Source organism: Pleurodeles waltl, chromosome 5 (assembly GCF_031143425.1).
Source record: "Pleurodeles waltl isolate 20211129_DDA chromosome 5, aPleWal1.hap1.20221129, whole genome shotgun sequence".
NCBI classification, from domain to species: domain Eukaryota; kingdom Metazoa; phylum Chordata; class Amphibia; order Caudata; family Salamandridae; genus Pleurodeles; species Pleurodeles waltl.
In genome coordinates this window covers 975,851,544-975,877,925 of record NC_090444.1, presented here as the reverse complement: position 1 = coordinate 975,877,925, position 26,382 = coordinate 975,851,544, and the positions used below count along the sequence as shown (strand labels likewise).

At 42.8% G+C, this 26,382-nt stretch overlaps 1 protein-coding gene across 1 annotated transcript in view; it reads right to left on the bottom strand.

Annotated features, from left to right (window-relative positions):
- Positions 1–24,731, bottom strand: part of LTV1 (LTV1 ribosome biogenesis factor) — a 238,136-nt gene extending 213,405 nt beyond the window's left edge. Inside the window, exons 1-2 of the mRNA XM_069235129.1 lie at positions 24,574–24,731; positions 4,713–4,844 (exon numbers count right to left, since the gene is read on the bottom strand). Coding sequence (XP_069091230.1) covers positions 4,713–4,844; positions 24,574–24,576 — 135 coding nt within the window. The 5' untranslated portion in view covers positions 24,577–24,731. The remainder of the gene's footprint in view (positions 1–4,712; positions 4,845–24,573) is intronic.
- Positions 24,732–26,382: the final 1,651 nt, after the last annotated feature.

The window sequence follows — 26,382 nt, the reverse complement described above, 5'->3', positions numbered from 1 at the left end:
ATGGCTACACTGAATACTGGGAAGTTTGGTACCAAACTTCTCAGAATAATAAACCCACACTGATGCCAGTGTTGGATTTATTAAAAAATGCACACAGAGGGCATCATAGAGATGCCCCCTGTATTTTACCCAATTGTTCAGTGCAGGACTGACTGGTCTGTGCCAGCCTGCTGCTGAGAGACGAGTTTCTGACCCCATGCGGTGAGAGCCTTGTGCTCTCTGAGGACAGAAACAAAGCCTGCTCTGGGTGGAGGTGCTTCACACCTCCTCCCTGCAGGAACTGTAACACCTAGCAGTGAGCTTCAAAGGCTCAAGCTTCCTGTTACAATGCCCCAGGGCACTCCAGCTAGTGGAGATGCCCGCCCCCTGGACCCAGCCCCCACTTTTGGCGGCAATTCCAGGAGAGATAATGAGAAAAACAAGGAGGGGTCACTGGCCAGTCAGGACAGCCCCTAAGGTGTCCTGAGCTGAGGTGACTCTGACTTTTAGAAATCCTCCATCTTGTAGAAGGAGGATTCCCCCAATAGGAATAGGGATGTGCCCCCCTTCCCTCAGGGAGAAGGCACAAATAGGGTGTACCCACCCTCAAGGATAGTAGCCATTGGCTACTAACCCCCCAGACCTAAACACGCCCTTAAATTTAGTATTTAAGGGCTCCCCTGAACCTAGGAACTCAGATTCCTGCAACCTAAGAAGAAGAGGACTGCTAAGCTGAAAAGCCCTGCAGAGAAGACGGAGACACCAACTGCTTTGGCCCCAGCTCTACCGGCCTGTCTCCCCACTTCTAAAGACACTGCTCCAGCGACGCTTTCCCCAGGGATCAGCGACCTCTGAATCCTCAGAGGACTGCCCTGCTCTAGAAGAACCAAGAAACTCCCGAGGACAGCGACTCTGTTCACCCAAGACTGCAACTTTGTTTCAAAGGAGCAACTTCAAGACAACTGCGTTTCCCACCGGAAGCGTGAGACTTGCTACTCTGCACCCGACGCCCCCGGCTCGACTTGTGGAGAAACAACACTTCAGGGAGGACTCCCCGGCGACTACGAGACTGTGAGTAACCAGAGTTGCCCCCCCCCGAGCCCCCACAGCGACACCTGCAGAGGGAATCCCGAGGCTCCCCCTGACCGCGACTGCCTGCTTCCCAGATCTCGACGCCTGGTAAAGACTCTGCACCCGCAGCCCCCAGGACCTGAAAGATCGGAACTCCAGTGCAGGAGTGACCCCCAGGAGGCCCTCTCCCTTGCCCAGGTGGTGGCTACCCCGAGGAGCACCCCCCCCTTGCCTGCATCGCTGAAGAGATCCCTTGGTCTCCCATTGATTTCCATTGGAAACCTGACGTGTGTTTGCACACTGCACCCGGCCGCCCCCGTGCTGCTGAGGGTGTACTTTCTGTGCTAACTTGTGTCCCCCCCGGTGCCTGACAAAACCCCCCTGGTCTGCCCTCCGAAGACGCGGGTACTTACCTGCTGGCAGACTTGAACCGGGGCACCCCCTTCTCCATTGAAGCCTATGCGTTTTGGGCACCACTTTGACCTCTGCACCTGACCGGCCCGGAGCTGCTGGTGTGGTAACTTTGGGGTTGCTCTGAACCCCCAACGGTGGGCTACCTTGGACCCAAACTTGAACCCCGTAGGTGGTTTACTTACCTGCAAAGAACTAACAAACTCTTACTCCCCCTAGGAACTGTGAAAATTGCACTAAGTGCCTAGTTTTAAAATAGCTATATGTGATTTATTTGAAAAGTATATATGCTATTTTGATTATTCAAAGTTCCTAAAGTACCTACCTGCAATACCTTTCATTTGAAGTATTACATGTAAAATTTGAACCTGTGGTTCTTAAAATAAACTAAGAAAAGATATTTTTCTATACAAAAACCTATTGGCCTGGAATTGTCTCTGAGTGTGTGTTCCTCATTTATTGCTTGTGTGTGTACAACAAATGCTTAACACTACTCCTTTGATAAGCCTACTGCTCGACCACACTACCACAAAATAGAGCATTAGTATTATCTCTTTTTGCCACTATCTTACCTCTAAGGGGAACCCTTGGACTCTGTGCATACTATTCCTTACTTTGAAATAGTGAATACAGAGCCAACTTCCAACAGTCTATGAAACAGATCATGAGATTTCACAAGTCTTTAACGAGTACACTTTTCTGTTCAGCAGATTAATCCTAGGTTCAGAGTTACAAGAGCAATAGTCAAAAGAGGCAGTGTTGCTAGAGAGTAAGGATGATGCAGTAAGTAGGATATCAGATCTCTGTGGAGAAGGTGGGACAGGCCATTTTCTCTACATAAGCAGAAATGTTCCTACACCTGAAATATTGTTCTACAATGGTTTAACAATCCTTCAATTTTAAATCAGCACTCCTGTGAAAGGTTTATCTGATTTGTACAGAATGGCACAGTCACCAGTTTGATGACTGAATCTACTCTTACCCTCATTACAAAGCTAGAAAAATATCCTCTCTATTGTAAAACTCATCTACCCAGCGTCATAGTTATGTGTGATGTCATTACTACACAAAAGTGTAATTTATCTATTTCTAAAAGTTGCACGGTGAGGCTTAATTAAAAAGAAGCAAGCTGGTGACCATGTTCAGATGATCTTGAAAGCAACACTGAAACGGCCAGCAGAGAAAATCTTTCTTCTCACCTTCGATGCTGAAAAAGTTTTTGCTCAGGTGGATTGGGGGTAATTTTCTTAGGTGCATGTAAAGGTAGAGCTGGGTCCAGCTTTTAAAGAATTTGCACTGGAGAATTCCGACCATCCATGATCTAAACAATGTGCTTCATTACCACAACTACATCACCAATTAAGCTATCTAAAGGCATGTTTCACGTGCCCCTATTGGTATCCACCCTTTCCATGTAGCCACTCGTACTCAAGAGTCATTAAAGTACTGGCTTAAACGGCTTATAGCCTAACAGCACACACTAGAATATATAACTTTTTGTAGATGGCATCTGGTTATTCAATAAAATAAAAGGCTCTTTCAACAAACCCTGATTAGGACATAGGACTGTTTAAAGACATTTAACATTTGTAAGAAAAGATTGAAAACTCGGCAGTCTCATGGGGTTTGAATCAGTCAGTGTCGTATTCAGTGACTGTCAACATGTCTAGCAAACATCTGCAAATGTTTATCTATTCTATGCACAGGGTGGCTGAATAACATTGATAACAAGCAGTCCATTTTGATAAACTGATGATTTTTCACTCCCGATTTCATAGATCGTTGATTGTACAAGAATTATATGAAACATGTTTTTCACAATACGCCCAAAATATCTGTGGTATAAAATATATGACATGTCTAACTTTCTCATACATTCTCCCACGTTGTTTAGCTCAGACAAAAAATGACCATGAGAAAATCTGTTAAAATTCAGTTTTTGTTAATAGTTTACAGGAATACCTGCAGAAGATATCAGTCACCTTTTGGTGAAGAGAATAAGTTTAACAACTAAGTTAGGCACCATTTCGGAAAGCCGATATTAACATAACCTTCTTTAATTACCTCCTATGATTAGGCATGGCAAATACCTGTTGATGATACTACAGCCAATTTTCTTTAAAGGAAAACAGAGTCTGTTTACAAAAAGATTTTGAAGCAGTTAAATGTTTCTATAAGGGGGAGTCAGTGGTTCCTAGGACAACTTGCTACACCCAACAATTTTTTTATAACGTTCACTAAGCAGAAGGGCTCACAAGAACGCTTTTTATCTTCTATATATAGATTATTCTAGATGCTGGCAGTCGGTAAAAGTTAAATGTTCAGCGACCTGCTTTTGGTTGCAATACAAAAGCGATTTATAAGGCCCATCCTTTTCAAATCGCTGTTTGGAATGGACGTCTCAAACATGCCCCTTCCACATATCGATGTTATCCCCTTCTGAGCCAATTTTGTGATTCGGTCATCTGTAATTGAAACACAAAAGGGGCTGAGTATTGAGGTTGCAAACTCCGAATCAGAGTGTTTGCAAACACAAAAATGCATTGTACATCTGGCCCAATATCACAGTAATAACATTTTAGTAAATTTATTTTCATAACTAAAACCTCAAAGGTGAGCTTGCTCAATAAATAACTGCAATAAAAAAAAGGAGGCTACAAACACCCTATTCCTCAACTGAAAGGTTATGAAAATAAATGTAAAGTAGACTTTTAGATTTTTTTGTGGTGTTAAATTACGAAGGGCATACTGTATGACGAAACAGACAGAACAATACTGTGCGAGCCCTGTCCAGTCCTCTCTGGCAAAAGAAAATGGAAGCAAGTAGGCTGGTAAAGGAGCAAGAAAAGTTGAAGTGAGAAGAGAGAGAAAAGAAAGGAAAAATAGTTATTGCCGCCAGCCCATCTACAGCCCTTTATGAGGCAGCCAAATACGCCATGTGATCAAGATTTTAGAAAACAGACATGCCGGCAATTTTCCAAAATTTAAGACATCCATTAGGTAGGATTCTGGAACTCTGGAATGTCGTGGAAAAATAAATAAATAAATTAAAAAAAAATCAGTGGAGACAGGTTTGTGGAAAGAGTCTCTTCAGACAAGGGGTCTACAAAAACAATTTTATCAGAAAAGGTTTATAATCATATCTGGTCATGGAAGGAATATTATATTTTAAAATATTGGGCTCTCTGGATTATATGGCTATACACTGCCCCACTCACATCAGAATCTCTCTTTTGATAGTTAGAACACACCTTTTCTGTTGGCAACAGGACTCTCTGAGGCGCAGTTTCATCAGCAGCCAGTGGATCTCTCTGACTCCTGTGTACTAGGTGGAAAGTTACAGCCTTCTTCTTCTCTATGAATGGCTTCTTCCGGCGATGAGGCTTTAAGAGACAAAACGGCTAGTTACATTTTCTGATATACAGTATTCATGTACAATCAATGTAAAAAATCCAGTGAAAGCAACACATTATGTCCACAAACCTAGAGCATTTGCATTTCGAAGTAAATAAATATTTTATGTCTATCTTTATGGGCGAGCACAAGGTGCTCCGTCCCATGCTGTTATCTCTCTTTGGGCTTCTAACCACGCCCATGTCACGTCAGTCACTTTTATTGGTTTGTGGGCTTGCGTTTTAAAATCCACTTGCTTTAATTTGTGAAAGGCATGCACACATCATGCCTTTTCCGGTGTTTAGCCCACCTACACAGCACCGGTAAACTACTGAAACCATTTAAGGCTCGATGTTTTCAGCATGGTTTCCGGACTACCTTATCTTTTTATTTTCCACGCAGCATAATCGCGCTGTGGTTTACATAGTGCAATTGCGCTCGGTTTGTCTGTTTTCAATTTCAGCGCGATGGCGCTGCATTTTTCATAGAGCGATCGCGCTGTTTTTTCCCCTGTAATGTGTGTAGCAAAAAAAGTCTGGTTATGAGTTTACAACGCTGATAGCTCTAACTCGAGCAAATGAGAGACCCGTTGCATTGCAAATGCTTGTTTTAACTCAATGTCTGTACAACGTTGAGGTATCCAGGCACAGAGGACAGATACCATTTAAATTGTCACACGAAAACAATAACCAATATAATTTTGTGTGAGGAAAGGATTTGAAAATGACATGTTTAAAAAATCTAAAATATAATGCAAAAACATAAACCAGCGCTCCTTAAATACTCTGTCTTTTCTAATTTTCCCTAAAAGCACCATGATGTAGTTTTGGTTCAGTTCGTAAGTGCCACTTAGGAGGTCCATGACTTATCATGTCCCACCCCCAATGCACAGAAGAGGCCCAAAACACAAGTATAATCAAAATGCTTGATCAACACTACTTAATTATGGATGCTACTACAATTGTTCGGTTTGAGCAGTGCTCCATTCTTTAGGTACCTCAAGGATTTATGAAAGCACTAATCCGGTCCAGTGGTCAAGAATAGTATGTGCAAGCATCACTAATCATTCTTGCATTCAATATGTTCAATTTAAGTGTACTCAAGGCTTTGCCCAAGACATATGCCTAAGACACTAAGGGCCTCATTACGACCCTGGCGTCCGGCGGTAAGCTGGTGGTAACTCCGCCAACAGGCTGGCGGTGTTCCGTCAGCTATTATGACCATGGCGCAATAGCCACGGCCATACCCCCGGCCCCTCCACTATACCACTGGGCTTTCGCCTGGCGATCATAATCCCCAGGGATTATGAGTCCCCATCCGCCAGCCTGGCCACAGCGGTAAACACCACCATGGAAAGGTTGGCGGTAAGGGGGACTTGGGGTGCCCCTGGGGGCCCCTGCACTTGGCATGGGCAGTGCAGGGGCACCCAGGCATAGCCCCATCGTGCATTTCACTGCCCGAAATGCGTGACAGGTGCTACTGCACCCGCTGCACATCAGCTTTGCCGCTGCCGGCTCTATTACGAGCCGGCAGAAATGTTGATGTGACTTTTCCGCTGGGCCAGCGGACGGTAACACCGTTACCATCTGCTGGCCCAGCGGAAAAGTTGAAATAGGGAGCCAGAAATACTGCCAGCACTGCCAGTATTCTGGCGCCCGCTTCCTCGGTGGTCTTGTGGGAAGACCACTGAGGTTGTAATGAGGGCCTAAGGCATATGAAGCTGCCTGTGCAAAGGGCATGTCATGCCCTCCAGAAAGCAGTTTTCCTTTTAGAAGAGGCTCGGAAACATTTGCATCTATGTGGCACACTGCTGCAAGGGAAAAGCTCATCAAAAAACAAAAATGTGATCCTGTGGAGTAGTCTCCACAATTCATAAACACTGGCTAAAAGCATCCCCTTCATATATTTTAATTAGATAAAACATTCTAATTTATGAAGAAACAGGATAGACAATCACTGGTTCACCATAAAAATGAAATACAGAAAGGGCCAAGAAGCAGGAACAGCAAAACAAGCATCATTAAGAATACTCAGCATTGACAGTATCTAATACATATTCAAGCTGCTGGATATGAACATGCAATAAAATATATTTTACTCAAGGGTTCAGTAAACAGATGTGAAACACCACCTGAAAATTTGGTTTGGTTCGCTGATGCTTGAGAGAAGAGGCTCTACAATTTCCTTTAAAACAGTGTACTGTATAAAAAGAAGCAGGCCGATCTACCTCCACATCTTTGAAATATCTGGGCTATGGTTGACAACTGAACATTAAGGGCCATATGTAGCAAAAGGTTTTACCCATTCTATGTCTATGGGAAAATGTTTTCGTACATATGGCCCTTAAACTCTTGCCTGTATCTGTAAACACTTTTCTTGTCTAAAATGATACTAGATAGCTGAATTGTGAAATAATTTATAAAAGGACGGAGAGGGAGCATGTTAGAGGAGAACTCCAAGAACAGATGACAACAGAGATAGTGGTGGCCCAACAAAGCAATCAAATGCTTGAAAGGAAATCAAACCAATTAAGAAAAAATAAGTGAAAACCCTTCTGATTGACAATCTTTTATCAAACCGATTCCTTTGTAAGCAGTTGTGAAATGTATAAGGTGGCTCTAAAATACCCAAATGCAAGCCTAAGCTAGCATTGATGTGCCCGGGTACGAATTTAACAGAATCTTTCAAATGCAAGTCTACTAGCACAGTAGGCACTGCAATGTATACAAGAGAAGAAGGAGCATGCAGCTACACTCAAAGTCACTGGAGCAGGGACTGAACCAGTGCAGTCATTGAATGCTTCCAGGGTGATGATGTGACTAGGATCTGTTTGACCTACTTCAATGTCTAGGAAGTTATTTCTTTCCTTTTCCTGGAATTTCGATGAACAGAATGTTACACCATTGCACCACCAGCTCCTCTCAAGATTCAGTACTGCTACCGCGTTGTAGGTAAGACTTTTGTAGTCTACCCCTACACCATACAGCTTCTTAGCCTAGAACAGGTCAATTCCCATTTACTTTCCTAACTACTTTTTAAACATTATAGAGCATTTTCCTCCACATAATGTATGTTGCCTTCCCTCTACATTGTGTTCTATCATTGCTACACTTGTCAAAATATTTTAGTGATTTGGAAGTTCAAATCCTTCATTACAACTACAAACGTACAGGATGCAAACTACTGGGCATGTTCCACTGCTTCTTACATTCCATTGATGGAATACACTTGTCCAGATTAAACAATTATGAAGTTGATATTAGAAATGTAAATTCCCTACTTTTCGTTTATTTTTGGCAGCTGATGGGAAGCTTTTCATTTCTCCAAATACACCTTTCCTTACATTTCGAATTCCAGACCACTTAGTTACATTGCAAAGAAAATGTTATAAATGTTCTTGAAACTATTTTGTCCAGAACTTTGACAAAAAAAGCACAGCATCAAAGCCACAAGCTACCTCAATGATGGAAAAGAATTGTGTCATGTATCTGGACAGAAGAAAGCAAAGACAGGTTTGTGGCAAAGAAATTATATGCCTTCATGAGAATTGTCAAGGCGTAGGGAGGATATATTTCCTTTATAACTATGAAATGGTTAGTAGTCTTGGTACACTGAGTTTGATCTCATAGTACAATTGCGTGTTTTTGCTGAATAGTTGCAGTGACTGCTTTACTAAAGTGATTCCTTAAGCCTGCCTTAAAATCAAGTGTTCCTTGTCTGTTTTATTTCCATGTATGTGCCTAAACACATTCAACTTTTGGTTGCAATACACGGTAACCCCCTTGACCTACATCTCTATCCAAAAAGGTCTGTGAAATTGTCTCCAACTGTCTTCAATTTGATAAGAAACTTCCCTCAATGGAAAGGACAATGCAAGACTCCCTACATATCCTAAAGAAGACGAAAATGACAATGTTCTCTGCAGTGACTACTGACAGACCTACAAACTTCCTCTAGTACGGAGGTATTCAAACGGATTTGCAGCATCTGAGGTGGGGGTCGGGTTCATGGCAACATCTGCATGGGAGTGAAAACTTCCTTAGTAGCTACATCAATTGGCCATAAATAAGATCAAGGCAGATAAAGGAAATGGAGCAGTGCAGAGTGCTGTTGAACATAAGCAGTTAGGAAGAACAACCTTGTTTGTTTAGAGTGTCCAAGGTGAGTTGGGTGGAGGGAGTGGAGAGGATGGCCAAACAGGACTTGCATGATCTCACATACTGAGCAGCTGGGTGCCCTGACTTTAGGGAGCTTCGATCCAATGGCACAGAAAAGGAAAAAGTGTAAGGGCTAAACTTCCGGCACAGAGGCAGAAGGAGAGTCCACTCAACTGTTTTTTTTTTTTAAGTAATACATTGACAGCCTACTAGCAATGCTCTGAGTAAAGTCCCAAGGAAAAAGGGAGGCGCAGAGGCTCTTATTTAACAATACCTACTACTTAGCAGTTATAAAATCAGAAGGGTGGGGTGTAGTGGTATATATAAAAGGATTTATTTAGCAGCAGAGGTACAGCGTGCTAGGAGCCTCAAGCAATACTCCAGTGGAAGGGAATGAGGTGCATAGGCTATTTCTTTTTAAATAACATTTGGGAATGACAGTGACTGGAGAAACTAGAACTCCAAATAGTCCGAGTACTTCTCTATAGCAATTGTAATTTTTTTTTTTTTTCTTTAATGAGGGGAAAAACATTTCACATCACCATCAGATTTGGTGTACTTCCTCGCCTCTTCCTTGCCACTTTGAAAATTAATCTACTCGTAAACCTGACATGAGTACATTTTCAAACGTATTTAGGGTGGAAAACTACCTTCAAAAATGTTTCTAATAGCCACAAACTCTGTGGGTGTTCCTTACATTTTTCAGGTGGGCCAACCATGGAAACGTGTGCAGGCCTGCCTCTATCAACAGGCTACTTTCCATTAAAAATCTTACCACAATGGAGGAAATACTGGGACACCAAACCCCATTTACAATGGCATAATCCTAGCATCCCTGATTACATGAATCAGAAATGAGATTTTGCCTTTAATTACCAGAATTTGTGCACCAAGTTCCCTCTAAGTGTGCAAATGTCAGTATAAATCGACCCCATTGAAACAGATTAAATCTATAAAAATGCAAGGTACCTACCACATAAAGGTGAGGATGAAGGGATGGTATTGCTTGTTCAAGCACCGCGTTCTAATCTTAGTAATTTTGAATGAGATGAGCCAAAATGATGGTGGCTCTGTTTGGTGTCATCACTGACCTCTATATACTTGAGGACTAACTTTCACCTTCTAAAAAACTGATGTTGTCAGAGGTGGGTACACACTGAGTATGTATGATAATTCAGAAACTGAAGCTCTTTCATGTGATGACGACATGTCTTTAATTGAAAGGGTTAAGAAAGAAATGACTTGAGACATTGCTACACAAGAAAAAGTCTGTTAAAGTCTTTTTTTTTTTTATTCTTTTTTTTTTAAACTTATTGGAAGAAAGCTATTGTCCTTTAGTAATGAAAACTATTATTTGTTTGTGCTTAGCTCTGCACACACGGAAGGAAATGAGCTCTGTTCCACAGCACTAATTCATTTATGTAAATCTGATAAGATTTTAATAACTTTGATGAGAAAATTTTTGTAATAGCATTGTAGTGTTCCTTATATTTTTGTAGTATGTATTGTACTTGTCGTCAGTAGTCTACGTTGGTGAATTCAGAGGTATTCGGAGGATTTTTTTTTATTTGCCATCAGGACAAATACAGCAGTGTTGCTGTTTTGTGTGGTCAGGTAAAAGAAGTTGACGTAAAGTGAGTCCATTTTATGTAGGCCTGACTACTTCTTGGATAATTGAGGTTGCCATCTTCTCAATCTTATCAATGGAGGTCGCCATCTTCACTGATTTATGCAGAATCATGGTCATGTCTGCCACTTGATGCAAATGTCGCCTGAACCTTATCTTTCTGATAACTGTGAATTATTTGAATAATGACATAGAAGTAACACCTGATGCCATAGAAGTAACACCGGATGCCACATTTGGTTGGGTCAAATGTCTACTTTTTACCATGTCAAGGTTGAATAAGAACAAATACAAGCGTATAGCCGAAATAGTGTAGTCTGAATTAATGTCCTTTTCCCTTGTATGTTCAATAGGAAACGTCTTGGGTGCACACCTTGATGCAATTAATCTATGTCAGACATTCCTAAACGTATGTCAGAAATTCCAATTTCTGATAAGATTTCGTAGATCAGGACTGGCACTCAACCACTTGTCAGGAGAGGTCTTTCGTCCAGACTACTGTACAAGATTCCGTCACAGATGGTCTAACCTACGGCCAGCACACTTCGTAGATGCTGCAACTCGCCTGAAGCCGATAAAGACAAGCGCCCAGAGGAAGACTGATACTGCAGCGTGTGTTAGCCCGTCACAGGGAACACGATCTTCACACCTCCAATGATAAAGACAGCCTTTGCTGTCAACAAGGTATGCAGCACGTCTCTTCGACTGAAGAAAGTTTAGACTGCAAGTTGCCCTGCCTTCCATGCCCTGAGTGTAGCGCATAGAAGTAGACATTAGGGTGTCAGGTTCTAAAATCATTTTAACCAGGTTAGAAATGTTCATTGTATCCTCATTGTTTATAATGTGCCTTCTTGCTGTTATAATATTCTGTGCAGCTGTTTTAGACGTACTGAGAAACTGACTATTCCTGTAGTAATAAATACGTTTTACTTAAACGTGTTCACTCTTCTTAGCAGTGTGCATGTGTGATGCTACTGTGAATAATGAAATAAGGTTTTTTAATGTTACTACAGTGCCCTTGATCCCTCTACAGGATTTCTAGTAACCTAAAAGCAATAACTATTTCAACAATACACTGATTTGTGTTCTGCTGGGCTTCAATTACCCATCTTTCACATTCATCGCTGGTGCACTGAACCAAGCTCACCCCCAAGTCACCTGTGGGTGGGAAGGTAAAGCTTGTAGAACCACGCCAAAGTTGTAGTTTATGCAATAAAGGGCTTTATGTCACTGCTTTTGTAGTCATGCGCCACTCCACTCCTCACAATTTCATAATGACCTGGTATGTTTTCCTGCACAGGAGACTCATTTAATGAGTCCTTTTACAGGTTCTCCAAGAGACTTTGGAGCAGGTTGCATCCAACTGAGCTCCTGCTGCAGGAGATGGCCTTTTTAACATGGGTGACTACCTTCTTTATCTCCTGGCTGCAGCTGGCAATATCTGATTGATACTCGTGAAGTACAGGCCTTTTTAACTGCACCTTTGGTTGGGAAGGATGCCTAGGGTAAATCTATGTAGTCAGTCAGGACTACGAGCTCTCCTATGTTAACAAGATGTCCAGCTTGTCAATATTCATTAGGAAGAGGTGGGGGAAATGCCAAATATCCCCTTAGAAACTATAAAAATATTTAATCAACTCATTTATATCTGACACACAAGAGATAGAATAAAAAATTATAGACAAATAGGAAGCGGAAGCTCTGTCCTGTGCTGTGTTGTGCTGTGGGCATGGCAAAGAGACGCGAGGTGAGGGGCATGAGGAATGCAAGCCACTTGCAGTGAAGCGGTGTTGCCTGCCCAGAGTCTGGTTCTTTTTGGCTCAGAAGCGGCAGGAGGAAAGGAGAAGAGGTGTGGTCCATACGACCGTTTGCACAGAGGCAGTGAGGCTCTGCCAAACAGTATGACCTGACAGCCTTAGGGTGGTCATTTCCAACTTTTTGCCTTTCTCCCTCCACTTTTATGACACTTTTTTTTGCTGGTTTTAGGACTCTGCGCACTTTACCACTGCTAACCAGTGCTAAAGTGCATATGCTCTATCCTTTAAACATGGTAACATTGGTTCATCTCCAATTTGCATATTTGATTTACTAGTAAAGTGCACTACATTTGCCATGGGCCTGTAAATGAAATACTACTAGTGGGCCTGCAGCGCTGATTGTGCCACCCACCTAGGTAGCCCTTAACCATGTCTCAGGCCAACCATTGCAAGGCCTGTGTGTGCAGTTTCACTGCCACTTCGACTTGGCATTTGAAAGTACTTGCCAATCCTTAAAATCCCCTTTTTCTACATCTAAGTCACCCCTAAGGAAGGCCTTAGGTAACCCATAGGGCAGGGTGCTACGTAAGTAAAAGGCAGGACATGTACACATGTGTTTTATATGTCCGGGCAGTGAATTTGTTTTCCACTACTGTGAGACCTGCCCCTTTCATAGACTAGCATTGGATCTGCCCTCATATTCTTTTTTGAGTGGTAGATTCTGATCTGAAAGGGGAAGCCATGTCATATTTAGTATGACCAGAATGGTAATAGAAAATCCTGCTTATTGGTGAGGTTGGATTTCATATTACTTTTTTGGAAAAGTCACTTTTAGAAAGTGAGAATTTCTCTGCACGTAAAAAAACATTTGTGCCTTACAGCCTGTCTCCAATCAATGTCTGGGATGGGGTGGTGGACAGCTCCCTTGTGCATTTCACCCAGACAAACACAGGACACTCAGTCACACTTGCACTCACCTGCATATTGAATGGGTCTTCCTGGGCTGAAAGGGTGGAGGGCCTGCCACATTTCAAAGGCTAGTGACCTGCCCTCACACATTGGACGGTCAAACCCCCTTCTGGGACTCTGGCAGACAGGACTGCACTGAAGGGGGAACTTGTGCACTTTAAAACCACTCTTTGAAGTCTCCACCCATTTCAAAGGCTTTATTAGGTATTTAAACTGGGTCTCTGTCCCCACCAACTCAGACGCTTCTGGACCTATACCTGCACCCTGTCAAGAGGAGCTGCCTGGCTGTCCAGGACTCAATCTGGAGTGCTTTGCTGAGAAGGACTGCTACCCTGTTGTTGCCCTGCTGCCCTCTGACTTTGCTGAGGACTTTGCCTTCCCCAAAAGTGCTCTCCAAGGGCTTGGATTGAGTGTATCTCCTGTTTTCTGAAGTCTCAGGGACAAAAATATTTCAACTCTTCAAGAAACTCCTTGTGCATCAAAAATCGACACCACACCTGCCAAAAACGACGCAAAGCTTGTCTTGCGACCAAGAAATTGATGCACAGTCGACCAGAACGACGCAGCCCGACTTCCCTAGTGGAAATTCGACACAGCACCTGCCTTGCAATGGAAAAATCAGACGCATTGCCTATCAGATTGACAACGCCCCGAGCCTTTGGCCAGCGTGTCAAGGATTTTCACGCATCATCCCTGGGCGGCAAAATATCCCAGCAACGCAGTGAAGAACCAAGACTGCATGCCGAAAAATAACGCAAACCCCTTGCAGTGTGGAAAGAAACGACGCATCGTCTGTGCCACGTTGGAGAATTCGATGCGCCACCTTATCTTTTATGCATCTCCTTCTCTGCTGTCTCCGTGCGTCGCTATTTTTTACGCATACCAGGTAGTGTGTGTAAAAAAGAGACAACTGTTTATTTCTAAGGATTAAGACTCTTTTAAACCTTCTAAAAGTGTTATTTCAACTTCTGTTTATTGGATCTTTGTCATTTTTACCTTATTTTATTCAGATAAATATCTATTTTTCTAAACCTGTGTGGTGTATTTTTATGGTGTTTTCACTGTTTTACTGTATGATTTATTGCACAAATACTTTACACACTGCCTTCTAAGTTAAGCCTGACTGCTCAGTGCCAAGCTACCAGAGGGTGGGCACAGGATAATTTGGATTGTGTGTGACTAGGACTGTGGTCCCTACTTCAACAAGGATGTATACCTCTGCCAACTAAAGACCCCATTTCCAACAGTGACCTTATGCACGGTAAGCTTGTGGCAGTGTGGCGAGGGTGGAGTAGGGTTCATGCAACCTGTTGCCCATTTGCCACAGTCCGAGACAAGCTAGCCTGACTCTTAGCCTCCCTTATTTCCTGTTTTGCTGCTCCGTAGCTTTGGGAGCACCTTCGGAGGCTGGCACAGAGGTCTACAAGCAGACAATTGCCAGGTGCAAGAAGATGGTTGCCTTGGCCAACTGCCATGCTACACCTACCGAGTGTGCGACTTGCGGCTGGAGCACATATTGGACTGCTCCTCTTGAACTCCTACATTTATTTATCTCGCCACCTGATTTCAGTGCAACTGCCCCCAGGCCTTTGGGCCAGAGACTGATTAACTTTTCCAAGCTATGGTGGCACAATTGGTGTGGTAGTGGATGGTAGAGGATAAACTAAGGAGGCTGATGAGTATGTTGTTTGCCCTTCGTTACGGGGGGGCCTCGCCAGGGGGTTAAGCGTGGGGCCACCAAAGCGTCCGGGCCAGGTTTTGGGGTGGTTTGTGGCCCGCACACCCCTAGATAACATGCCCACCTTTTTAACCATTTCAGTCAACAATTAAGTACCTGGAAACAAACCACCTGGAAAGAATAATGAGGCTACTGTCTATTCCATCACCACAAATGTGTCCCAATAATTAGGTCCAGCTCAGAGAGATTCAATTGTGTGAATAACTCCAGCAGGTTTAATAACATAAGTATAGGTGGAGAGAAATCAAAACGACTGCAAAGAAATTGCAATCCGGGTGCCCGTTTATGTCAGGGGCCTGTACTAAAACCAAATCTAATCCTTTGAGGAATAGGGCACCTCACATCAATGAGCTAAAAGGCAATAATCAGATTTTCTCTTTCTTGGGTAAAGAGAAAACGATTCAAGATGATTTGGATGACTTCACAAAACCTTTCTTGGACAAAGTGTTGATAATCTCTCTGTGCAGTCTCCACCTCTATGTACCCCTGCTGGGGAATCTGTAGTAATAACACAAGAGGAAATGCCCTGCCCATTGAAAGAGGATTTTTTAAGCTTCCGGACCTAGACCCAGACATTAGTTGCAAGTGCAGGTCGCAAGATAAGGATAATAATCCACAAACGCCTTTTATGCCTTCACTGACAACTGGCCTGCAACTCTTTAGTAGCACGCCCTCAGAGCACTCCTTGGCAAATCAAGACTTGGAATTAATTAGCAATCGGTCATGTAATCTTCCAGGCCATAAGGCACAGGTCTCTGATCCTCTGTTAACCTAGAGAGAATTCTATCCTCTATATTATTAGAATAATTTGTAGTGGGGTCTGATTATGTTCAAGACACAGTTACCACGATACTGAAGATACTAATAGTACTAAAGCAGATATGGAAAAGGTAATATAAGATAAATGGAGATTGATGAGCCAAAAAGCTTTTATGGGTGCAAATCCAGAAGATGACACTAATGTTCTGATTCCACGGGTCTCAAGTTTTTATTTCTGCTCATAGGGAGCAAAGCCTCAAGCATGTGGGGATATTCCCAAAAAAGACTCCAAGGTACAAACTACTCTTTCAATAAGATACATTTTGACCCCTGTTCTGTAACATGTGGTTCCACTGTAAAATCTTCAAACTCGGAATGTGAAGTTTCTTCTATTTTCGAGACTAAATCCATGTCAGAGTTAAGTGCAGCTGCTGCCAGGGTTAAGTGTGGCTGCTTCAACTGGGAATACACAATCTAAGTGCAGGGGCAACATTAAAAAAAAAAAAAGAGAGAGGAAAGAAAAGACCTAACCAGCGAATTACAGAAAAAGGCTCTAAAAATGTTTGTTTTAGAGATGGGGTGAACTCCTCCCAACAGAGTGAGGGACCCATCGAAGGTCACCAACTCAAACTTCGATAGCCCCTATAGAAAGGATCAATCCTGAAACAGCAGTGGTGTCCCCTCCATTTCACCAATTATATACCCTTCTTCACTCATTCTGGTGGATGCTCCATTTGTGTACACATGGAAGGCGAAAGGATCTTTGACATCATCAGATCAATGAGATAATCTTTTTTACTTCTTTAATGTTAATTCCCTCATGCTAGACTTTAGCCCCCCTTTTTTATTTAAATTTAATCCAGAATTGTGCATCATTACTTGCATATTTCTGACATATTAGGAACTTGAATTTAATCCAAAGCAGTGACACTTCACTGGTTTCCCTGTCGTATATTGAGCCAGGCACTAAATCAAGGGTAACTTTCCACTCTAAAATTGTTGCGAATATGGTACTCCAAAAGAGTGAATGCTTACAATCCAAAGGTATCAATGTGTTCCACACTTTTGAGGGAGAAAATGGGCAGGACATAAAAATGGGGGCACTGTCAGTCTTAGTCCCTTAATGGGGGGTTCTCTGGTTGATCCAAAGGGGCTGAAAGTTCATATAGGAATGAATAGAAGACGTGTGACTATTGGGCAATCTGTTAACGCTTGTGTTGATTGTGTTCTTGATGAAATCATAAAATGGAATTGGTTGGCAGGTGTCACCTCCTGCAATGCAATATCATAATTAGCAATTAATTAAAAGTGGTCTCCTTTAATGCAGCAGGAATAAAGAAAAGTAAAGAGAAGTTGCAATTCTTAAGTGATCTAAACGCTGATATGATCATCTGCCTCCAGGAGACCTGGTGCAAAGGGAAGCTTCAGTATGATGGTTTCTTTACTATATATTGTAAAGCACCCCGTTCTAGGAAGGACCATGCAAAAGGGGTGTTAGCGATTCATCTGACCAATAAGATTAACTGGGAATGTGTGAGGTATAGGGAGCCCCACAAACCTCTTTTTAGCAGTAACATCGCTCCCTAATGAAGGGGAGAATGTGTCAGCGCAAATCTCAGTGGTAAATGCTTATATTGTCCCCAATCCTTCACATAACAAGCTTGTGCACAATGTTTTCATATTTATTTTTAAAAATGAGATAAAGAGCAGGCTTCTCACGTAATTTTGCTAGGAGACAAACTGCAAAATCTCCAATCATGCTTTTAATCCATTTCGTAAGCAGAAAAAGAGGAAGCTTTGTGTATTATCCCCCACCCCCAAAAACTAGAACTGATAAGAGAGGAAAGATCTTCCTCAACCAACTGAGAAGTAATGATTGATGAATAGTGAATGGGAGATTGCCAACCAATTCCACCCTGCACAGAATATCCATAAATCTCCGATGAGGGAGGCTATCTTGGACTTCCTGGTCCTACTTGTTAGGCAATTTGAAAATAGTTGATTCTAATTATAGTGAGCATCAGCTTTTGGTTTTTACTCTAGAGGTAAATAAATTTCCTGTTAGTTCCTCGAAATTTGATGGGGCTTCCCTCAAAATGTAATAAAAAAATAAAATAAAAGAATTCAAGAAGAACCAGGTGGGACCCCAGAATGATAACTGTCTTAAAGGGTAAATTGGAAGATGCAGTTGACCTCTCAAAAGTCCAGATTGTTGATGTTCTTCATTTCTTTAATCTGTTCATGAAGCAGATTGTAACAAATTCCGCTCGAAGATCCTTCAAGGTCTCTATAAAGCCAACTCCTCTTTTCGTTTTCCAATCGAATAGGGAAATAGATGGTTTGGTCAGGAAATAATTTATTTTGGATTCGACTGAGAGAAATAATTGCCGGTCTAATGAAAAGATGTAGAAACCGCTTAATGGCATGCTTAAAAAAGCAAGCTTGTGATCCTTTATGGATAGACTTAAGAGAGGCCACCTCCAAAGGGCAGATGAGAAATTTCTGGGAAATAGTTGCAAAAGGGTGTGGGACAAGGATCTACTCCCTCCCCAATTGTGTAAGATAGCTGGATCAACTCATCTCCATTTTACATGCAGCAAATGGTGAGTAAGAAAGGCTTCCCGGTTTGGAATCCATTACATCAACCCATAATCCTCCAGCTTTAAAAGAAATTGAGTTGGCCATTTTAGGAATGCGCTTTTCTGCTATGATGAGACTGGAAAAAGTACCAATTTCCTTATTGAAAAAGGAAGCTACCCTTAGGGCCACATTATTGTTTCCAGTCTTTAAAATTTGCTATGAGAACAGGAAAGTGCCCCACTTTTGGACCTGAAGCATTATTATCCCTCTATCTAAAAAGGGAGTGTAGGAGGCTGCCCTGGTTTGTAGTGGGTATCTTGGGAACTTACACCTCATACCAGGTCCAGTTATCCCTTATTAGTGGATGTAGTAGTGTTCTAGCAGCTTAGGCTGATAGAGGTAGCTGTAGCAGAGCAGCTAAGGCTGAACTAGAAGACATGCAAAGCTCATGCAAAATCACCTATAGTTACACGGTACTTATACACAAGTAAAGAAAATACTCAGTGTTACCAAAAATAAAGGTATTCATTTGGGTGACCCAGTACCAAAAATATCTTAGAGACAACAATCCTTCTGGGGGTAAGTATTACACACAACATATACACTAGACACCAAAATTAGACAAGTAAATAGTCATAGAACAATGCAAACAATAGGAAATGCTATAGAATGCAATGGGAGAAAATACGTCTAGGGGCAACACAAACCAAATACTAAGAAAGTGGAATGCGAATCACGAATTTCTCCCCCTAAACAAGTGTAGTGTGTGCAGAATCGCTGGGAGAGTACGAATACAGTAAAGGTAAGTAAATTACCCCACCCCAGAGCCCAAAAAAGCAGAAGTAAAGTACAGCAAGTTTCCTTAAGACACACTACACCTTGTTTTGGGGATTTTACAGCAGCCAACCAAGTCTACAAAGAACAACTGCTGGATTATTGGACCTGAAGACCTGCAAAGGAAGGGGACCAAGTCCAGAAGTCGAAAGACATTCCAGGAAGGACAGGAGCCCCTGCCAACCCAGAAGAGGGTGCTAAAGAAGAGTCCCTGGTTAGACAAAGACTGCAGGAATGCACCCTAGGAAGATAACACCAGGTTCCTGCGTGATGCAAAAGATGTCCCACGGCGTGAAGATCGTGGAAGACGAGATTTCGTGTTGGAAGTCGCCAACAAGTCTTGGCTACGACAAAAGTGTGTTTTGCGTCAAAATGGCACTGGATGAACCCAGGAGGGACCTGGGGGCCTCAACTCTGTGTGAGGAGGAAGAGGGGGCTCTCTGCACTTTAGAGAGCCCTCAGGATGCCAGCCAACACCCCCAAGAGTCGCAAGATCCTGGTTCAAAGGAGGTGCAAAACGCGGTTGATGCAGCACAACAAAAGAAGGTCCCACGCCGCGGGAAAAAACTCAGCAAGTTGAGCGTTGCAGGATGGAGTGCTGGGGACCTGGGCCAGGTTGTGCACAAAGGAATTTTGCAAAGAGTGCACAGAGGCTCCAGGAGGCGAAGAAGACGCAGTACACAGGGGTACCATCGCTCTCAGGGAAGGCAAGGTCTTACCTCCTCCAAATTGCATCAGCAGGACCTCAGGACAGTCTATGTTGATGATGTCCACCCTCTGTGTCCTTAGGAGCACACTCGTCGCTGTGAGAGGAGTCCCAGGGTACCAGTCGTCGTCTTGGAAAGTGCCTGCTTGGAGCTGGGGAGTGACTGTCACTCCACGGGAGATTTATTTGGTCCTTCTGGTGCGGGATGAAGACAGGGCGTGCACCCCGAGGAAACTGTTGCAGCTGCTGACTTGGAGATGAGGTTGCTGAAGAAAAGTGTCTCTTGTAGACACTTTGTTAGAGTTACAGCATTTCTTGGAGCAGGCTGCAGCTGATCCAAGGTCAGAAGAGTCCGAAGTTGTTGCAGAGGATTCCTAAAGGAAACTTGCAAGCAGAATCTGAAGAGAACCCACAGGAGAGACCCTAAATAGACCTGAGAGGGGGATTGGCTGAGGTGGGGTGTCTGACGTCACCAGCTTGCACTGGCACTCAGAGCGCTCCAGAGTGCCCCGACACCTTGCAAAGCAAAACGGCTGAAGTCTGGGACACACTGGAGGCGCTCTGGGCACCACCCCTGGGGTGGTGATGGACAGGGGAGTGGTCATTCCCCTTTCCTTTGTCCAGTTTTGCGCCAGAACAGGGGACAAGGGGTTCCTGAACCGGTGTAGACTGGTTAATGCAAGAAGGGCACCATCTGTGCCCTTCAAAGCATTCCCAGAGGCTGGTGGAGGCTACCCTCCCCAGCCTGTAACACGTATTTCCAAAAGGAGAGGGTGTAACACCCTGCTCTCAGAGGAAATGCTTTGTTCTGCCTTTCTGTGACTGGGCTGCCCAGACCCCAGGAGGGCAGAACCCTCTCTGCGAGGTGGCAGCAGCTGTAGCTGCAGTGCAAGCCTCAGAGAGTTGGTTTGGCAGTACTGGGGGTCCCTAGTGGAGCCCCCAGGATGCATGGAATTGGCTCCCCAATACCAGATTTGGAATGGGGGGACAATTCCATGATCTTAGACATGTTACATGGCCATATTCGGAGTTACCATTGTGAAGCTACATATAGGTATTGACCTATATGTAGTGCACGTGTGTAATAGCGTCCCCGCACTCACAAAGTCCGGGGAAATGGCCCTGAACTATGTGGGGGCACCTCTGCTAGTGCAAAGGTGCCCTCACACTTAGTAACTCTGGACCTAACCTTCAGCAAGTAAGTGAAGGTTAGACATATAGGTGACTTATAAGTTACTTAAGTGCAGTGAAAATGGCTGTGAAATAGTGTGTGCACTATTTCACGCAGGCTGCAATGGCAGTCCTGTGTAAGGGTTTGTCTGAGCTCCCTAGGGGTGGCAAAAGAAATGCAGCAGCCCATATGGATCTCCTGGAACCCCAATGCCCTGGGAGCCTAGGTACCATATAGTAGGGACTTATAAGGGGGGTCCATTATGTCAATTGAAATTGGTAAATGAAATCACTGACCTTCAGTGACAAATTTTAAAGCAGAGAGAGCATAAGCACTGAGGTTCTGGTTAGAAGAGCCTCAGTGACACAGGCACTAAACGGGCATACACATTAGGCCACAAACTATGAGCACTGGGGTCCTGGCTAGCAGGATCCCAGTGAGACAGGCAAAACATACTTACATATAGGTTTTTATGTAAGAGCACTGGAGTCCTGGCTAGCAGGATCCCAGTGACACAGTAAAAACACACTGACACACCCTCACAAACAGGCCAAAAGTGGGGGTAACCATACTAGAAAGAGGCTACTTTCTCACAGGGAGACCGTAATCTTTCATTAAATTATCGCCAGATTGCTGTATTAGAAGCTATATTAGAAACAGTCTTTTACAAATGTTCATTGGCACAGTTAAACTCCTGGGCAGAGGATGATAAAATTATAACATTTGAGCAGACTGGTTTTAGGAAAAAAGGAGCCCTAGACAATATTACTGCTCTACAACTAATTAATAAGAAATATGTGTCCATTAGTGGTGGGGTGATATATGCCACATTTATAGATTTTTCCACAGCTTTTGAGAAAGATCGAGCAGTGCTACGGAAAATGCTGTTGGATCTAGGTATGCCAGGTACCTTATTGCATCTAAATATTGCCCTTAATTCAACCACTTGGCGCAAGTCATTATTAAGCCGGATGTGTGGCCTCAAGGGAAATCTCAAAAAAGAAAGGCATAAAACAAAGGTACATCCTAGCCCCGCTGCTCTTCTCTTTACATATTTTGGATGTATCTGCCTCTCTATCACAAAGTACGCATTTATCACAGATTACTGGGGGACAACTAGTCTCATGTCTCCTGTATGCGGATGGCATAGTTATCTTGGATCTTACCCCTGAGGATCTCAATAATCGGCTGGAGTTATTGCAACAGTTTCTAAAGATTAACATCTCTAAGAGCAAAATACTCTGCTTCCATGGCAAGAATAAAAACCAAATATGCTAACTTTCCATGGCACCTGGGTGTCCAAAAATTGGAAGTGGTGAAGACCTATCCCTTACTACGGAAAATAACATGGAGTAATTTGAGTGACAGTGATCACATTTTAAATACCATGTGTAAAACCTAGTCTCGGGCCAAGGGTTTGGGTGCACTTTATGAGAATACAGGTAGAAGACATTTTCCCACCTCTTAGCGGTTTATCGGGATAAAATCCCTGCTAGCCTCCTCCATGCAGTGGAGCTCATAGATATTGCCAAATGGGGATTTTTAAAATAAAATTGAAGGACAGATATTGACTCACCTTCTCTAATACCCGTTATAAGTGGCATCATTAAGGCTGAATACAGGAATAAAATGTGCTTATGTCCAAGGCTTGGTGTGGGTTGTTCGATGGGTGGCTTCTCTTGAGAGCAGTGAAGGGGGCACACTAAGGCACTACATGAGAAAGGAAATCCTTGTAGATAAGAAATATCAGACTCTAGTCTATTGGAATTTTAAGTATACTACATCCCAATTTGGGCTGAAGCCAAGCTTGGTACTTTAGCTCTCTGCCTCCCCCATTAAAAGCCTGTTTAAAACAAGCCCAACCGTAAGCTTTCACTTGGACAGCGAGGTCGGTGTTAAAAAAAGGGGCATACCAAAAGATAAAAGATACCATTTTAATGAATAAAGTACAACCTTATGTAAATTCATCATGCACCATGAGAGTGAGACTATTTTGGATCTTGTGGTGGTTGGATATGCTATCTTTAAATTGTTTAACATTTAAATGGTAAGTAACCTCTGAAGCATGCACTTTTGGCCAGAATGGGATCCAAGATCGGATTCCTGTTATTCGTCTGCCCCGTTCTTTTATTGTATCGCCATAAATGGTTGAGGCCTATTTTTCCCCAAACTGTCTGGACGATCCTCCTCAGAAGCTTTACGGCTATGATGCCCCTAATAAATCGTTCTGCTAATGAGTTTTTAACTTTTTAAACATTTTATTGATTTTGTTATGAACCTTAGGCCAACTATCTGAATGTGTGTATGCCTTAGTGAATTTCATGAATTTTAAGGTTTTATATAAATAGTATATATCAGCGGTTCCCAACCCGTGGTCCGGGGACCCCTGGGGGTCCACGAAGCCTCCTCAGGGGTTCAGGGACTGCTTAGAAAATTTAGTAACATATAAGGTCCCCAGCTTTTAGTAATGACTCAATGGGGGGAAGGGTCCCCCGGATTCCAATATTGATTCAGTGGGGGGCCCGCATTCCAGTAATGATAAAGTGGGGGCCCACAGAAGTCAAAAGGTTGGGAACCACTGGTATACATTTGTATGAATTTTATTTTATGTGGAGTCCCGAAACACGAATAAAATAAACTTGAAAACTAGAATCAAAAAGCATAAATTACTAAACTAATAAATATTGTTCCATAACTAAGTAAAACATAATATATTCACACAATGAACTATCAGTATAAAATTACAGGTGAGAAAATATTTGTCCACTCTAAATTATACAGAACGATCGACCATCAAACAATTAAAGCAACTCCTGCACGACGGTGAGCTGACAGCTATTGTTTTGTACTTTTTGCAGTGATTAGCTATGATGCGATGGTAGACATAGTGGCCACCAGACTAAGCTAAGCCGGGGTATCACTAATGGCTGTAAGGGTTACACAATATCAACAGATGGAGGCAGAGCAATGTAACACGTAAAATACAGACATGTGGGTGGAATCGCTTAAGGTAGGTGGGCCATTGATGTGCGTTATGGGCAGCAGACGTGTCACTGGCAAATAATTAACAGTTGTAACTTTCAGATTTGTAAAAACTAATCGAAAAGTACACTCACGCCTCTCATATATTAAGTATGAAACAATTCTGATGTTTTTAAGAGATCAATCTCTCCAGAATCAAAAGAAAGCATTTAAATGTCTGAGAGTGCGTAGAGAGCCTATGCATATTGAGAAACCTTTAAATGTAAACCACTAAGAACAAAGGATAACGGGGATCTCACTTCACACAACCAAAACTACGCCCACTGGAACGGGGAAAGTATATAAGTCCATGGAATGAGACAACTGTAAGGACCACATGACTTCAGATACGATCTCAAGAGTGCGTGGAGGGGTTAGGGCTTCGCAAAAAAAATCTCACCATGTTGCTATATGATACAAGTGGTCACGCGCAGCTCGCTAATTCGTCACGTAGACCAGGGTCAAGCAGATAAGTATATGTACTGTTCCCTCGCCAAAACACAGCTCTCACAACTTCCACTCCACGAGTGTTTTCAGCTGCCAGGCGCCGCCATGATGGGACATACCACCTGTGACAGGTCGACAGATGTTATCGAGTCTCTTTAGATAATTGAAACTCGGAGTGTACATAGCTGGCATGGTAAACTATTAAATAAACGTAGAGACGTAATGAAAAAAATATTTTCTTCGCTCTTGATGCGAAATCACGATACACAGATTAATGTCACCCCTGCACCGAAATGGTTTGAGCCATACATCAATTACAGTGCGCAACAGTAAGCATCCCGGCTAGCGAATGGGTGAGCAGAAACAGCTTTTCCTCCCACGCACATTGAGCGTTGGTGGTGTCAGGGTTCAAAGAGCTAGCGCGTTAACCTCGTAAGTGCAGTGATCAAAGTGAGACGGCCAAGAACGACGCCATGTTGGTGGAAGAGTAGTAGATAGACTCCCAGCATTTTATAGGCAATAATAGTCTGTGGGGTGGAGATGCAATCTGTCCGTTCCTGTTTTTATCATAACGACCTGTATTTTTGGGAGACTTCCGATTTTTTAAAGTCTAATTTTTTTTACTTTGGCTGTCTCCTGCCTGAAATGTTCTCTCCTGAAATAGAAGTAAATGGTGTAAATTGCATGCAGCCCTACCACGTACCACGTATAACACATTTTAATGTGGTGTCCGCATCACCGCGTTTCAATGCATTATCACATATTTTTAACGTCTTGACCCCCTGCGTGCCGAGCCTGGGTGAACTAAAGCAAGTACTTTTAAGTTACTGCGGCAGTAGCACTGCATCATAGTATTGCGGTGTTTGAGACTCACTTTATACACTGTGAAAACTGAGCAGATACGCCCACTTGGTGACTAGTGTAGCTTCCATTTTAGACAAAAAAGCAGCGGCGTAGTTCACTACGAAAGACTAAGGCCCGTATTTATACTTTTTTAGCCCCTCATTTGCGCCGTTTTTTGACTCAATAACGGCGCATACTTACAAAATACAATTGTATTTTGCGTCAAAAAATGACGCAAATGCGGCGCTAAAACAGTATAAATATGGGCCTAAGTTTAGAGAAAGTGTGGAAAGAAAATGCGTCATGTACAGCTCTCTTGTGGCAACATCTAAATTGTATAGCGCTCACTCAATTTCCACTTGTCAATTATAGATTTGGCATGTGACTTTTAATTCTAAGGCAGGACTGTAGACGAGGATAAGGCATTTCTTTCTTCACTTTATTAACATAGCAGCCTTCAAAGAACATAAATAAATAACATTAAAGACTGCATTTAGCATGAACCACAGGGGATGAGTGTTCAACAACATAGTCAAATCACAACACAGACCGATGTATATAAGTATGTGATGCCCTTTCCTTTTCCACTTTCTTCACTGCTCGTCAGTTAAGTAATTGCCTCGATTATTCATTCTATGTGATATATATTTACTGTTTCAAACTGCTCGTATAAAATAATTTTTGTTTTTTCCCTGCTAACATTTATTATCCCCAGACATGCAGTAGGCTTTTTCCCGAGCATGCTTTCTTGGTACCTCGCAGTTCCTGTGGAGGCACTGTTGCGCGCCATCAATGGTCTTGTAAGGTACCTTGTGAACTGCTGAAGCAGCTCTCCACAGTGCTTTCTGCAGCCTCACATGCACATTTGGGGAAACCCTGTTTTTGACTTTCAATTGGATTCCTTCAGAGTCTATTATTT